General features: G+C 54.8%; 2 protein-coding genes across 4 annotated transcripts in view; one reads left to right on the top strand and one right to left on the bottom strand.

Annotated features, from left to right (window-relative positions):
- The window catches only part of SEPTIN11 (septin 11), a 57,056-nt gene extending 52,470 nt beyond the window's left edge, over window positions 1-4,586 (bottom strand). For all 3 annotated transcript variants that reach the window (XM_069854993.1, XM_069854995.1, XM_069854994.1), the window contains exon 1: window positions 4,471-4,586. In XM_069854993.1, the coding sequence (XP_069711094.1) occupies window positions 4,471-4,497 (27 nt within the window). In that variant the 5' untranslated portion in view covers window positions 4,498-4,586. The remainder of the gene's footprint in view (window positions 1-4,470) is intronic.
- Window positions 4,587-9,003: 4,417 nt separating this feature from the next.
- SOWAHB (sosondowah ankyrin repeat domain family member B) lies at window positions 9,004-11,309 on the top strand. Its single transcript, XM_069854961.1, has 2 exons — window positions 9,004-9,736; window positions 9,810-11,309. Exons 1-2 carry the CDS (start codon window positions 9,019-9,021, stop codon window positions 11,045-11,047), a joined length of 1,956 nt encoding a protein of 651 aa, XP_069711062.1. The 5' UTR covers window positions 9,004-9,018; the 3' UTR covers window positions 11,048-11,309.
- The last annotated feature ends 5,088 nt before the right edge of the window (window positions 11,310-16,397 follow it).

Genomic DNA, 16,397 nt, shown 5'->3' with positions numbered 1-16,397 from the left:
TATTACAGTAGGCTGGAGAGCTGTTCACAGAGCTGGAAGGGAAGGCAGTTAGCTGGCGTACCTAAAATAGCTTGAACTACTATGGTGAGGCTTTTTTTGGTTTCTTTTTAAATCACCTGGTTGCACTCAACTGCTCTGAGCTGAAACTGCTTCAGTATCTTTTCCTGCAAGAGCCACAGTAGCTTACAGGACTGAAGCCTTCAGCCAATCCAGGCCAACAAAGAGGCCGGGCAGGGCAGAAGCATTTGCCAGGACAACTGAAGATCGTGTCCCCTCCTGCCACTGAGCAGCCTCATGCCTGTGCTCTCAGCATTACCTCCAGAGGAGGAGGCACAGAAGGAATGACAGCCCTCACATCCCTCCAGAGCGGGCAGCCAGCCAGTAAAGCCGCCTCTCTCAGGGCTTGCAGGGGTGGGGAAGGGGACCTATAAAACACGCCTCAGTTCTGAGTACATCTTTTACTTCTCGGATTCATGCTGCGTGCTTAATCAATCCCCATCATTATTTCACAGGCCCTGCTCGGACACCAAAATTGATCCCCCATGGCCTCATCTACACACAATATGGATTTTCCAAGTACCTCCATCAGATCTTGACTCCAGGTCAGCACACTTCATGCTGGAAAAGCCCAAATCCCCGAGCTTGTGGTGCGCTGGACACAACCTGCCCCACAACTGAGGCTGTGCTGAAAACAAGGCAAGGAGGAGGCAGGTTCCCACCATTGTTAACATCAACGGGAGCAACAAGAATGGTCTGAAACAATTTCCTACCGCAGGCAAGGCACCGAGGTGAACAGAGGAAGTGAGGAGTTCACAAACTAAAACAGTCCTGCGTGAACCACCCAGGTCTGATTCCCTGGTGCAGACAGCTGGGCCAGCTCAGGCCCCAAACTCCACACTTGGTAGCTGAGAGCAGGCAAGGAAGCCAGACCCCATGCCCTCTCAGCAGCCACAGCGCCCTCTCAGCATCACAGCGCTGTGGACTCTCCTCCCAGTGCCACTGAGGTGGCACTGGGAGGAGAGTCCACAGCGCTGTGATGCTCCCTGGAGTATATCCAAGAGTGGGGAGAGCTCAGCCTTGCCTGGAGAGCGACAAGCTGCAAAGAAGCCAGGGCACTGCTGACCTGTGCCTGGAGCCCAACGATCCATCCCCTGACCTAGGGTCCATCCCCAACCTGCTTCATCCCCAACCTCGCTCCGTCTCAGCTCTCCACCCACAACAGCTCTTCTCCCACCCAGCAGTCAGTGAAGACGACCAGACACTCAGCTAGAAAGAGCACAGAAACACTCCAGGTGGATCCCCTTTCCTAGTGCTCATCTCATTGTCCAAAATCAGTGGGCCTGGTGATCAGTGGGCTTGGCTGCGGCTTTCCAAAGGCGCTGCCACAGCTCCTGTCAACCCCAGCGTGTGCCGACAGATCTGCTGCTCAGAGAAGGACAAACCATGGAGTCTTCAGCTCCTTCAGCCCCATTCTACCTTCTTGTCTCTCGCTCACCTCCCCTCCATGGAAACTGGCAGTCTCGCATTATCAAGTATTTTTAAACAGATGGAAGAATATGCCGTGCTGCTTGAATCTTTCAGACAAGATTCTCCATGGCTCCCATGCAAAATTTGCATTCCAGCTTCATTTTCCATCAATTTTTGACTTGGAGAGGAATATACATTACTGTATGCATATGAGCAAACATTAGCTCTGCTCCTTTAAGGAGGTGAGCTATGGTTCTGTAAACATCTGGGATAAAGAAATAAAGAAAAGCGTAGGGAGGCCAGAGCCCTTATCCATGCTCTGAACTACTGAGAAACCATCCAGCGCTAGCCAGGATGCTGGGAATTAGCCCAGGAGGAGGAAGGGGGACCCCATCCAGCACATCTCAACAGTTTCCAGACTGCCAGAGGCTTATCTCCCACTAAGCCCAGACAGAGCCAGCCCAGATGACCATATGTGCCCTTCCACACCGATGTATATTCAAGCATATGCATGGCTTTCATCAGCCGAGAGCTCCCATGGCAGCTCCCAGCACCAATCCTGCCAAAGCTTCGCTTATGCATGCCTTTATATTTACATACCGAGATCAGTCTTAATTAAGTCAAACAAAATTACAGGCAGTGCTTTCCACATGTGCCCTGGCATCTGTGGGATCAGGCCTCCAAATGAAAGCCACCCAGCCCACCAGACCACACCCTGCTCAGCTACAATTAAACACAGACACCTCAGTTCTTCACTCAAGTTATTTTTTATGCATGCTTTTACAATTAACATAATGTCACATCCTGCCAGGACGCACAAGGTTGTGACTCAGGAATGTTATCTTAGTTTTAAGTCCAACTGACTCGCTTTTTGTTTCATTCCCTTTTTTCTCCCCTCAACTCTTTCCTCCTTCCTTTAGTTCTACCCCCACAGTCCCACCAAAGAGACACACACCACTCAGAGCCCTTGTAAAATATGATTGTTATGTTGAAAGCTTAATAGGCAACGTTTATCAGCCGTGCCCTGTTCTGCCATATAATTACTTGTTTAAACTCTGAACCTTCTCCCCCCTCCCCAAACACAACAGCAGCATGCAAAGCAGTAGTGGAGAGGATTAGATAAGAAGGTACATGATATGGAACACCCCAAACATCTACTGAATACCAGCCCACTGTCCTTTCTTCTCTCATCACCGAGATAAAAATCACTCTTCTCCAAAAGCACAGATCCTAGAGGACGAACGATCTGCCTACCAGCTGCTTGCAAGGAATTGAATGCCCTCAGCCTTTCCTCTCCGACATGGTTTTCCCGCTGAGGGATGCTTTACTCTGCAATCAGTCCCACTGGACTGGACTCCGCAGCACACGGCTATGAATTTACTTTAACTGCTGCAAAATCCTCTGTGGACGCTGTTTTGGGACTTCAATTAACCAAAAACATTGAGAGGCTGACTAGTGGTATCAGTTTAATATAACGACAGATAAACAAAGCAAAACACATAGTCAAGAACAAGCGGCAATCGTGTCCTGTAATAAACCACGTTCCTGAGCCTCTTAATGTTGCGAGGTTGCTACTCTGCACAAGGCGAAACTGCTCTGCTCGGCAACACCCCTCAGCCTGCCCTAAAAAACAGCTGCAGCAGTGATTTCAATGAAACACCAACTTCAATTTCCAAGCACACCTTAGACATCAAGATCAAGGAATCATTTCAGGCGAAGCTTTACAAACAGCTGGTATAATTTATAGGTATTCTGTTAACAAACATCAGCTATTATTTTGCTTAGTAGCATAACTTCCCCACCTCCAGTAACACCATCACGCCCATCTCCATACATTTGCTTTGCCACATCAGAGGGACCATCCAGCCCTGCGGATCCGTAAGCGTATCATAAACGCTAAAAGAAACCATCTCATCCCGCGCACATCTTGAACACAGCCCATTTTCTTATTACGAGCAGCAGCCACATTCGAGCCGTCCGCTCATGGGCAACATCTGTTTTACTCGCAAGCGCTGAAAAAGTTCCTGGGAAGTCGGTCAAACCTCCCTCCCTCCCCTGGCCGCTGCACAAAAGTGCATTCAGGCTGCTCACGGTGGAGTTTCATTCACGTTTCTGCAAGCTGGATGCAAGAAAGGCTTTTTTTTTTTTTTCCCCCGCGAACAGCATCTGTTAGTTCTTGTGGGTTTGGCTTCTAGGATTTTTTTCCCCTTTCTCTCTGTAAAGGGGACACTCTTTGTCTTTCCTAACAGGGATGAAACACACCGCCGGCCACCGCATCCCAGCAACGCGGTCCCGCTGGAAGGTGCCAACCACGCGTGCCCCTCGGCAGCCTCTCCCGCAGCCCGAAGCCTTTTCCTAGGGGCTACGGGCACTCCCCCTACCCTGTTGGAGGCGCAGCCCCGCCAGCTCCCCGCTTCTCCCACCCCCCGCAGCCGAGCCCGGGGCTCCGGGGGAGCCAACAAAGACCCTCCGACCCAACGCGGGGACGACAGCTTCGACGCGCTCCCGGCCCCCCTCTCCCCCGATACAAGAAGTAGTTACAGTTCGGTATCACCCCCTCCGCGGCCCCGGCGTCGCTCCCCGAGCACTGCAGCCCCGCAGCCTCCAGCAGCGCCCCCGACACCCCCGCCGCGGCTCCTCGGGCGCTGCGCCCCCAGCATCACCCCGCTGGCGCTCTACCCCCGGCATCATCCCCCGGCATCACTCCTCGGCCACTCCGGCACCATCCCTCGGCCGCCCAGGCACCGCATCCCCGAGCCCTCCGGCATCACCCCCCGGCATCACCCCCCGAGCCCTCCAGCATCACCCCCCGGCACCGCATCCCCGAGGTCTCCAGCATCACCCCATTCACCACCCCCCCTTGAACACTCCCAGTCCCCCCCAGCATCACCGGACCCAGCATCACCGCCCTCGGGCACCGGACCCTCGCAACCCCCAGCACTCAGCCCCGGCACCACCGCCCGGCGCCGCCCCCCCGAGCCCTCCCGCGCCCCCCGCACGCACCGCCGGTCTCCCCACGGCCACGGCCATGGCGCTGCTGTGCGCGCCCCCGCCGCCCGCTCCGCGCTGCCAGCTAGCGCCGCAACATGGCCACCCGGCGGGGCGGGCCCATGCGCAGAGCGAGGGGGGCCGGGCGCCGAGGCGGGACCCCCCCGCACCGGCCCGGCCCCGGGGAGCCAGGGCGGAGCCGCGCCGGGGCCGCGGAGCCGGCTGCGGGGACCCCCGCTCCGAGCGAGCCTACCCCCGCGCTGCTCTGCGCCCCCAGCTCCTCCCAAACCCACCCCCTCTCCAGCGCCCCGAGACCAGGCTGGAGCCCGGGGCTGAGCCCAGACCCGCCACCCATTGCAATAAACTCCCCTCCTAGTGAGCCCCCAGCACAGCCGCTCGGACCCTTCCCCCAAACTCATCCTCCCTCTCCAGCACCCCGAGACCAGGCTGGAGCCCCCGGCGCTGATGGCGACGAGCCCCCTGCAGCGCTCCAGCCCCAGCACAGCTGTTCGCACCCTTCTCCTCCCTCTAAGCTCGTCCCCGGCTCTCGGGCTGGAGCCCAGGGCTGCACGCTCAGACCCCGCCACCCGTTGCAGTGAATCCCCCTCCTAGCGAGCCCCCCGCGCTGCTCTGCCCCCCAGCCCGCTCAGACTCTTCCCCCAAACCCTCTCCCCTCTCCAGCACCCCGAGACCAGGCTGGAGCCGAGGGGCTGCGCTCAAGCCCCCGGCACAGATTGTGATGAATCCCTCCCCTAGGGAGCCCCCCAGCCTGGCTGCTCCCCCTCTTCCCCTTCCCCCAAGCACCCTCCAGCAGCCCCGCCGCGACACAAGGACAGCCCGAAGCAGAGTCCCTCTCCTCCAGCCACCGTCGGTTCAGTCAGGGTGGGGAATCAGCAAAGAGGGATTTATAACGAGGGGGTTGCACAGGAGCTCCCACAGCCGGGGCCGTTTGCCAGCCAGAGCCCCCAACGTGCTCACACAACGATACCGAGGGCAAAGCTCTTTGCTGCTCCATCCCACAAAACGCTTAACACCTTGATGTTAACCTTTACCTGCAAAGGTGGGACTCAAAATTCAACTCCGCTCACAAGGCTTCAACAAAACCAGGCACGAAGGAAAGGCCCTGCGAGGTCAGGTCCTGGGGTGTTTTGCAAAGCATAAACCCCCAGAAGACCGAGACCTGATTCGCCACACGTGTTGAATACCCAGCACTACCCCCTTACATGAAGGCCCCCAGGAACAAAACCGAAAGGATAAGAGCTGAAAGCGCCTCCTCCAAGTAAATGACCTAGGGGAGAACATAAATAGACCTCAGGGTGCACTTACCATTTGTGCAGCCTTCAGCCTCAAGCTTTTACCTTTTTACTCCAAAAGCCATTTTCGTACAGCTATGAAGAACTGCGTAGCTGTTTGTCATGGACTCCGATGCTCCAGGCATCACCTTCCTGCAGATCGTTTTACAGTATTTTGAAGGACTCAAAAACTGGGGTCTGAAAGCCATCCCCCTGCTCACCCTCACAGCCCCACACTGCCCAGGAGCCCAGAAGCACAGCCCGGCACTGCTCGTCACCTGGGCTAAGGAGCTGCACCTGGGCCAGCAGCCCTTAACCACACACAGGTGCGGCCACCAGCACCAAAGCCCTGCACCAAGAAATGCTCACGGGGCTCCTAGCAGTAAAATTCTGCAAGCAAAGTTGGCGCAGTGCTTTTTTTACACTAATATGTTAGGTGTTGCTGCTCGTATCCAAGGGAGGCTGCTGTATTAGACTCATGTTCTTGCTCTTGCAGCAAATTCCTGCGTGCACAGCTCCAGGTGAGGAGGTGCTGCGCGTGCTTGTACTGGGAAATAGGCTCGGACCAGTGCAGCCTCTAGTGGAAACCTGATGATCGTATCTAAAGAGGTGCCCTCATCACACCTGTGGGTGAGGCAGACACAGCCTCCTCTTGTTTGAATTACAGGTGCAGGTGATACACCTCCACCAGCGTCACCCAGCCAAGATCTGCGTTTGCGAAACCTTAACCTGACTCACCCTGACCTGGGACAGCTGCAGCCAATTTTCTCTGTGATCATCGGGCATACGGACCTTCCTGGGTATGGCTGCTCATGCTGAAAGAGTAAAAGGAGAAAAAAAACCATCAAGACAAAGAAATAATCTGCAATCTTTCTAAATCTCAGCTAGTGTAGTTCCTTGCATTCCTAATGTTCAGTGGGAAGCAGCAGACCCCCGGCTCCCAAAGTTTCATAACGGCTGCTCACAAATTGGCAGCCGTGCCCAGGGAATTGCCAGCCCCTCATTCTCCAGAATCCCCAGGAACAGTTTCCATTTTTCCAGAGCTGATTGGCATCATTTTTCAGACAAGGCACATCAATACTTCAGTGACCTTTTTTGTCAGCTGCGGGGCAGTGTTATATATGGCACTGCAGGAGAAAATACACAACTTGAATAAACTCACCTCTTGTTTATAAACCAACACAGGTGTATATAGCTCCCCAAAGGCAACACCTTCTTCCATAATATCAAATGGTGGGCTTATTTTTTTCAATGCTGAAGTAATGCTGGATCCTGCCTCTGTTTTTTCATTAGCACTGCTCGCCACTTACCAAATTTCACCCAAAGAATCACGGGACCTGCTGTGCCCAGAACTCCCAAAGAGGTTGAGACTGAGGTAAATTCAGCCATTCTGAAGACTCCTACTCACAATCAAAAGTGACCGATTTGCAGAGGGGCAAATCATTAGAGCTTAAGGGGAAATAAGAGTCTCTCTAAACATCTTAGCATGAAACTTGATGAAATAACTCCTGGGCTGCTCTTCTCCTTGCCTGCATGCAGCATTACACCTGCTTCGTGCCAAAATGTGATTTGCAGTTTGGACTGAAAGGGGTGAGACGCGGGCAGCAACAATTCCATAGTAGTGTTGTCATTTGCCACTGTTATTTACTTGGCTTTTTTATCTTCATAATCCACCCTCCTCCCTTATTTGTGATAACAGTTACATCATTACTCTCCGTTCCTTTAATCCCAATCACTTCCACTGAGAGCATGCTACTGTCAAACAGAGTTGTGACTTCAATTCAGGTTTCAGAAGAAGGGGGAGAAACCTATTTATGCCTTGAAGAACTGTACCAAAAACACGTGCAAAATGAGAAAGTCCTAACGTGAGGCTTGCCCTCTTCCCAGTCCCTGCGCCCTGCTCAGATGAACACCACTCTCCTACAACACACGCCACAGGGAAAACCAAAACCAGGACGTGGCAGAGTGTGTACTGCGTTTTCTCTGGCTGCGCAGAGACAACAACTCAAACCTTGGCACACAGGGAGACTTTCTGATAAAAAAACTAAACTGTAACTTCTAACCTAAAAAATTAACAGTTTCTTTTAGGGCCTCTCCCACCACCACAGAGGTTACAGTTCTGCAGTTCTGCAGCTCTGCAGGGCAATTTGTCCTGCAAACCAGCATGATGTACTACAGCACAAACTAACGGTTCAGAGTCAGACACCCCAAAGCACAGACCTGTGTGGCTTTGCTTACTCCAAATCAACACTGCTGCACGCATCCAGAGTTATCCTAAGATTTTGCGCTACTGAAACAGAAATCACAACCCTGTACACCCCATCTGCTGCAACCTCAGCCCGGGGTTTGTGAAGGCTGCACACACTTTGGGGTTTGCGGTGGACTGGAGGACAGTCCAGCTGCCTAGATGACAGGCAGATAAAATCATTTATGGATACCCTGGAGCCCGCAGCAGAGATCATAGAATCGTAGAATCACCAGGTTGGAAGAGACCCACCAGATCATCAGGTCCAACCATTCCCACCAAACACTAAACTGCGTCCCTCAGCGCCTCATCCACCTGTGCCTTAAACATTCTGGAGCGTGACTTAGGGCCCGATCCAGACCTCTTTAGAGCCAATGAGCCTATGCTGAGCTCAGTCCCTCAGCGCCTCCGTTTTTGACTGTAATATAGAAAAAAACAGCACACTGCCTATCCTGTGGTCTCCATCCACTATTCCCTCCCCAAACTCCTTGGGGCAGGGGCTGGAATTTGCTTGCCATATGCAAGGCACGTTGGCCACCGAGGCATGGATTTTATCCATCTGGAATGCACACACTCACGGCACCGGCATTGGTGAGACAGAGCAACGTTGGCTCCCTGTGCCAGCGCGATGCACGTCCAACCTACCTCAAGCCAGGGAATACCAAGATGATAGGGAATGCCAAGATGATAGGAGATAGAGTTTGACTCCAGGCACTCTTGGTATTCGCGGTGCCCAGGTAGAAAGCCCCACGCTGGGGATGGCAGCTACCCTGAACCACATCACGCTCACATATTTTAATTGCCGGTTTTCCTAAGTGTCGGAGCACAGGGTGGTCCGGGTCGGGAGGCGCCTCCGGAGACGGTTGGGCGCTCGGGCAGGGTCACACGGCCCGCGCCCGGCGGGGCTCGGAGGACGGAGGCTCCAACCCCTCCGGTACCTGCCCCAGAGGTTTCCCCGTCGGCGGCGCTGCCCGGGCGGGGCGGGGGGCGGGATCGGCACCCGGGGCAGCGCCGAGCGGCCCGAGGATGGCGCGGGAGCTGAGCCAGGAGGCCGTGCTGGATTTCCTCTGCGGGGCCGGGGGGCGAGCCCCCAACTCGGCGCTGCTGCGCCACTTCCAGCGCTTCCTCCGCGACCCGGCGCTCAGCGACAGGCAGCGCCGGGAGCGCCGCGAGCGCTTCAAGAGCATCGTCAACTCCCTCGCCACCGTCCGCCCCGCCGCCGGCCCCGCCGCCTCCAAGGACATCGTCCTGCGCCGCAGGTACCGCGACCTCCTCGACGAGGACCTGCGGCCGGACGACGAGGCGCCGCCGCCGCCCCGCCGCGACCCTGTCCCGGGGGAGGCGGCGAAGGAGCGGCCGGCGGGGGCCGCCGGGGCGGGGGCCGCCGGGGCTGGGGGCTGCACCGCCCGGGGGGGACCCTGCTGCGAGTGCCGCCGGGCTCTGCGCGCCGCCCCCGGCACCCCCGGCACCCCCGGCACCCGCGGCCGCGCCCCGCACCCGACGCGCCGGGACCGCTCCCCGCCGCTGCCCCCCCGCGCCCCCGACACCGCGATGCCCCCGAGCATCGCCCCCAGCCCAGCCCCCGCCACCGGACCCCGGGGTGCTCCCGTCCCAGCCCCCGCGATGCCCCAGAGGGTCACCCTCCGGCCGGTGCCCCCCGCCGCCGCCGGACCCCGCTGCCACCGTGCCGCCCCGGCGCCCCGCAGCGCCGCCCCCCCGGCAGACCCTGCCCGGCACGCAGCCGGTGCCCCGGCCCCGGGCCCCGGCGCAGCCTCCCGCCGGGATGCCCCCGCTGAAGGCGCCACCGCCCTCGGCAGGTCCCGGGGGGCAGCATCCCACCGGAGCATCCCGGTGCCCACGGCCGCCCCCGTCCCTGCCGGTGCACTCCGCCCCGGAGGTGCTGTCCTCGCCCCGGTCCCTGCCGCTGCGGTTCACCCCGGGAGCGCCGTCCCTGTCCCGATCCCTGCAGGAGCTCCCCGCCACCCCATCCCCACGGCCTCCCTCAGGCCCCTCCAGCAGGCTGCTCCCATCCCAGTCCAGGTCCCTGCAGCAGCTCCCCACCGGGCCACCTCGCTCCCCGCTGAGGGCGCCCAGGGCGCTGACCCACAACGGACCGACACAAGCTCAAGTGCTGCTGCTGTACCCATACCAAAACCCGCCGCTGCCGTCCGATCCTGAGGTGCTGCCCCCCGCCAGGCCACCCCCACCCCAATCCCCACCACAGTCCTCCACCCAGCCGTCCCCATCCCGGTCGCTGCAGCCACCCCCTGCCAGGCCACCCCTGTCGCAGGCCTTGCTGCCAGCCGCAGGGCCCCGAGCCCCAGAGAGCAGCCCCCCAGCATCGCTGCCCGTCTTCCGGAGCATCCGCTGCCAGCTGGCCTTGCTGGAGGAGCAGGGCATCCCCCCGTCCCTGTCAGACGACTCCGGGCGGCAGCCCCGCACTGTGCCCTCCAAGAGCACCCCTAGGAACGTGCCAAGCCGGGGGCTGTCGGTGCCCCTGGGGCAGCGGGAGCACGCCTGGCTCGTGGCGGTGTCGGCGGGACGCTGGGCTCGGGTGCGGGGGCTCTTTCAGGAAGAGCCGGAGCTGGCCCTCCAGCGAGACTTCATGTCGGGCTTCACCGTGCTGCACTGGCTGGCCAAGCACGGCGACGGGCCAGGCCTGCAGGAGCTGGCAGCAGCGGCGCGCCAGGCAGGGCTGGTCCTGGATGTGGATGCCCGCTCTGGCTGCGGGTACACTCCGCTGCACCTGGCTGCCATCCACGGCCACCAGTTTGTCATCAAGGTGCTGGTGCTGCAGCTGGGCTGCCAGGTGCGGGTGCGGGACGGCAGCGGGCGCAGGCCCTGGGAATACCTGGGCAGTTCCACCTCGGGGGAGATCTGGCAGCTCTTGGAGGCACCCCCCGGCACGATTATGTTCCCCACGGAGCCCTTGACCTGCAGCACGTCCTCTGCCAGCAAGGCCTCGCTGCCCCCTGGCAAGGCAGCACTGCCCGCCTGCCTCCGGCCACACAGCCGCGGAGCAGCATCCCACCGGACTGGCAACAAGAGTGACTGAGAGACAGCTCCCTGGAAGCCCCTGCCAGCAGAGATGGGACCCTGTCGGCCACCCCGCAAGAGGAAGCCAGGCAGGCATGAAAAAGCTGTGAAACATTGCACCTGCTGAAGAATGTTCTCTTAAAATAATCCAAAGAACCTTTGTCTGAGCCTCTTTGCCCTCCATCCCATTCCTCGCTTTTCTACCAGAGGATGCAACTCCTCTGCTGGAAGCAGGCAAGTCCTACGCAAGCCACGGGGCAGGCACCAGCTGCTGGGGGCAGCCACAACCACCAGCATTAGAGGGACCTTGGGTTTGGGGTCTCAGACCCCGCGGTGAAGCTCACAGCCTGGCCCCAACTGGAGCACAGTGCTTGCTTTTGCTCACAGCAACAGATTGTTGTTGGTCTTTGATGTCTGCAGAAGACTTGTTCACACCGCCTAGATTCTGGGGAGTCACTAAGACTGTGCCCCTTCTTAATCCCAGCAGATTAAGGACGAGTCTCACTTATAAAAATGCAGCTGATCAAAGTCCAGCCTTGCAGCAAGAGTCCTCAGAAAGCATCCAGCTGCGTCAGAGGGCAGGAGCTGCAGAGCCCCGAGCAGAGGAGGGTGTAGCACACCCACTCTGTTTCTCAGCCCATCTTGCCCACCAGCCCATGCAGAAAGGAATGCAGGGCAGCAGCACAGCCCTGCTCCTCCCCACCACTGCCCCGGGCTGCCCGGCAGCACCGATACTGTGCCCTCCTTAATACACCGCCCGTCCCTTTCCTCACACCACAGGATTAGGAAGTGGTACCCACACTGTGGTGAGAGCCCTGTTTCCACACCTGGGGATGGAAAGCGTTGGTGCAGGAATCTGTGTTGGGCAGAAAAGGCGGTGTGCTGCAATACAGGTCCCAAGCTGGACGGGGGAAGGCAGTTTCATAACCAGAGCTGCATTTCCCCAGAGACCCCAGCCCTAAATTGCCTCAGAGTTGCTTATGTGATAGGAGTGGGTGGGACTGGGGATCCAGCTGCAGGGAAGAGATGTCCCATGCAGTCATTCCTAAGAGTTTATAAGTAACAAGATGGCTTTAGGAATTTCACTGCATTACGTGGGTCCTAGAATGTATTCTGCTCTCTGATTTAGCACAAATGAGCTTCTAAACAGTCAAAAAATGTAATAGGTTAATGTTGCACCTAACCTGTCTTTCCTATAGATCCTTTGGGAAGGCAGGAAGAGAGCTAAGACATGTGAGACGGGTACATCACTGCCTTGGTTGATGCTCGTGTTGCTGGATGACCCCAGACAGAGGGCCAGTGGGTGTCAGTGCTTGTGAAACTGGGGCTGCTGGCTCTGCTGCAGTGGGAAGCTCTGGGGCAGACCAGCGCTGTAGGTGGGACCGCTCATCTATTCAAGGCATGTGCCTAAATGGCTGCAGTTTCAGGGAGGAACAGGAATCAGGGCAGCAGAACCTGACCCTTGCATAACACGCGTGATGGGGAATGCCTCGAGTCCTTGCCCAAGCACTAATTGAGGTTTGTGCTTTGCTTGGGGTTTATTTGAGGGAGGAACTCCTTCCTGCAGAAGGGAAGATACTCTGCCTGACTCCGTGACCGCAAAAGGTTGTGGCCTTTTCCCAGCCTGGTTTTCTCCTCTTACAAGGGAAAGAGCTCAATAAACCAAGGCAGTGTCCTGTGAATGATCATTCTCTGATAGAACGACACAAGCTTGAACTCAGAAGTTCAACTCTGATGTGGCCTCTGAGCCATGGGCATGGACACCTGGAGGGCCCTCCAGGGCTCCCCCACAGCAGGAGGAATCTTCCTCTTAGATCCAGCTGGGGGTTACAGCCCAGATCAGCACCAAGATGCAAAGTGGCTGTCGCCTGGCAAAACGCTGGAGTCTTTTCCACCACATTCAGAGCCATTGGCACAATTCACATCACGTACCAGGCTCCCTTGGGAAAAGGCTCGCTAAAGCCTCCCCTGAGCTTTAATAAGCTCTTGAAAGCAATCTGTTGATGGGGGTATCAGGGATGCCACCAGACCCTTTGTATCTAGCAAGCTTCAGGAAGAAACCCAAATGAAAGAAGTTTGTGAGCTGACTAGAGCTGTCTGGCGGGCAGCATGCTTGGGCTCCACAGCCATCTACAGCTTCCAAAGAATAAGGTTTTCCCCTTCCTATCTCCAGTTCTGCTAGGACAAAGACTAAGGAGAACAGTGCTACCTTGGGACTCTCATTTTCCAAACTTTCCATGACCTTTCTCCGTGACGCAAATCTAAGTACCGCTTTTTTTTTTCCTGCGCACTGTTGGAGACCTTGTCTGTTATCTTTTTTCAGAGAAGTTTTCTCTCCCTAGCAGTATTTATTGCAGCAGTCTAACAAGTTGTCAAATCATTTTGTGACCACTGTTTGCTCGCCTGTTAGGATGACATGCACAAACAGCTTTATCCGATTTTTAAATTATAAAGCAACTCTTAGGAAGTTTGAAACTGCCAAAAACTTTCTCCTACTGGATCCAGGGTGCATTCACTCTGGTTTGTCACCCTAGGAATACTGGGGAGTTCTTGGACTGCTAATATTGGTAATACTGCACAGCTCCCACACCACACCTTTTAAAAGCTGTCAGTCACTGCTTGTGGGAATAACCACCGTTTTAACTCACAGACAGCCTCATCCTCCAAGTTTTCTGCTGGTGAAATAAGCAACAGACAGAATGAAGCCCATCTCCAGTCCACTGTGGAAGGCAGGGCCAGATATTTAATCAGCCATGCCTAGAGGAACCACACTGCCACTCTGAAGCATCAGGCAGGCAGGGCAATGCAGGCATCGTAGGTCCATTCTCCCAGGAATAATCCAACCCCGGACACACATACACGCAGCCTGAGCATCCCTGTCTCAAAGCGCTTCTGACCTCCTTACTTACTCGTCAGCCTGCCTGGCCCCTTCCACACCCGTGCGCACTGCTCTTTCCTCATTGCAGGTGGACGTGGCTCCATGCCTCACACCCAATCCAGGCATCTGATTTTGCACCACCCTGAAACACAGGACATGCCATGGATTAATGCACGGCAGGACTCTGCCCTCTCCTCTCATTGCTTTTGAAAACACACCTCCCACTTGATGGCTGATGATTAAAGTCCACCCCTCTGCTCTCCAATGCTTATCTCTAACCAACAGCTTCACGCTCTGAAAGCCACGTCCTTCAAAGTAGCAGGGTGTTTTTCACACAGTAGGATCTGCCCATCCCCTTCTGTCAAGCCTGTGAACTCCAAGCCTTACAGAGTTATGGTAAAGGTAACCCTGAAAGCGCCATCCCCATCTTTTCACCACCTCCCTTATCCTGAGGCGCATGCTTTCACATCCACTCATCAGGCTGCTAAGGGCAGACAGTGCAGCAGAGCTGGATGTTGATCTTGATTCATGTGGCTTCTGTTAAGGCCTCAATTACATTCCCAAATTGTGGCTCTGATCAGGCTCATGCTGCAGCCTTCACTAGCAGAAGTTGCGCAGGTGAGCTGACAGCCCGACGCAATAGTTTGGCTATCACTGAAGTCTCTGTTCCTCACTAACTGTTCTTTACGTACAGGTCTCTGTCACTTAAGCCCAGTCAAATGTCTTCTTAAACCACAGGAGTCTGCAAGACTAGTGTTTAAACTAGCAGTGAGTTATGCTGAACGGGGGAAAACCCAGCACAGAAGGGGAAATGTGTCAGTTCCAGTCCCGCTTTGTGGCAGAGCTGTTCTTTGAAGATACAAAGTTCCTCTGGCTCAGCAAATCAAAGCTTTCCATCTGAGAGGAACTGCCCATCTACAAATACACCAAATGTACCCTAAGCTTCTCAATCTCACAGTGGCAAGCTGGTAACAAATTGCCATGCTTCAGGTTTGGCTTTTAATAGCCTCCGGACAAGGGCTGAATGCTGGAGCAGTGGTGGGACCCCAGCTCAAACAACCAAAGAGTCTTTCATGCAATTCAGAAAGCATTCTTGGGCAAAACAGGTGAGCCCCACAGCAGCACATTGCTGACTTCAGCTCATGGTCAGGACATCCTCTGTGTCACTGTACTTGCTGAAGCTGTGAGACAGAGAAGTTGTAGAATTAAAAGAACCACCCCACATGAGAGAGTCCACCACACAAAATGCACTTTTTTCCTACTGTGACAAAAGCCATTCACTTAAATAATTTATGTACAGTGAAAAGGATCTCTCACGCGCTTTTAACAAGCAATGAGACAACCCCAGTTGCTCCCAGATCTTGTTAGAGTTAGAATGTCTCACGACTACGTTTACTCTAAGTAATATCGGATGGCAGGTTAGCAGGGGGAGGTTACAAAAAGAAAAAAACCCAATTCACTCTACAATTTTCTCCAGCCTAAGTTTCCCTGTTAAAACAAGACTTTTTAGCCCTTCAGGAGAGAAAAAATATTGTCTTTGGAAACTGAGTCCCACTGGAAAGCATGAAAAGTTAAATTCTTAGTTCTTAGCTAAATTAATATCCCTCATACCCAACATGAGGCTATTTAAGCAAATAAAACTTGTTTTACTATTAACAAAAAGAGAGGAAAAATATTTTAAGAAATCAACCATTTTAGCAAAAAATATTTCATGTTAATATATCAAAGCAAGCTACCAAACCACTTTTTTTCAGCATACGTGAATAAACATATACTAAATTAAATTGTCTGCCTTAAGAAATAAAGACCATTGAAGCAAACAGTAACAGTCCCATCTCAATAACTTCTAAGAGTGCCAAAGAATGTTCTTCCCTGGACTACACTTCCTCAGTCATAGATACAACCCCATGCCTGAAGAAATTAATGGTTCCTATCCCCTTATATAGGGACAGTGCTGGGTGAGACCTGCTTAAAAGGGGCCTGGGAAAGATGTTTTTATCACACGTCGTGGTTATCTTGTGAGCTGAGAGTCTTTGTAGAGCTTACCTGGAGAGGAGCAGCATGGCAAACTAAAAAGAAAGGAAAGCTAGGTAATTTTTGGGGTATTGTGCTGTGGTTGAGGGAATATGGCTGTATTTCAGTTGCACCAGTTTTGTAGGGGAAAAAACACCAACAGATTTTTCCCTTACTTTCAGGGAAAGCTTAAAAAGGACAAAACGTTGAGGTTGAAAACTTCTAGTGCAAAGCATTTAATTGCTGACCAAACCACCAGTGAAAAGGGAGGAGTGCTTCAAATGCTGGAAGGGGAACAAGAAAAGAGAGGTATTATAAAGGACACAAAATCAGAAAAAACTGATTTTTTAACAGGTAGTGAGAGGGGAAAAGAACTTTAGAGCTGTCTTGGACTCTGGCAAAATCTAGACACTTAAGCTCCTAATGTTTGCCAGGACTTCCCTGCTGTACAGCCTGTACATAAAATATTAGCAAAACA

The sequence above is a fragment of the Phaenicophaeus curvirostris genome, chromosome 4 (genome assembly GCF_032191515.1).
Source record: "Phaenicophaeus curvirostris isolate KB17595 chromosome 4, BPBGC_Pcur_1.0, whole genome shotgun sequence".
In the NCBI taxonomy this organism is placed as follows: Eukaryota; Metazoa; Chordata; class Aves; order Cuculiformes; family Cuculidae; genus Phaenicophaeus; species Phaenicophaeus curvirostris.
The sequence above is the reverse complement of the archived record's forward strand: the minus strand, read 5'-3'. Positions and strand labels throughout refer to the sequence as shown.

Excerpts from the sequence above, each read along its gene's own strand:
- SOWAHB (XM_069854961.1), top strand. The coding sequence starts at position 9,019 with ATGGCGCGGGAGCTGAGCCAGGAGGCCGTGCTGGATTTCCTCTGCGGG. Across the intron at positions 9,737-9,809 it reads CCCTGCCCGGCACGCAGCCG|GTCCCGGGGGGCAGCATCCC; the intron begins GTGCCCCGGCCC and ends CGCCCTCGGCAG.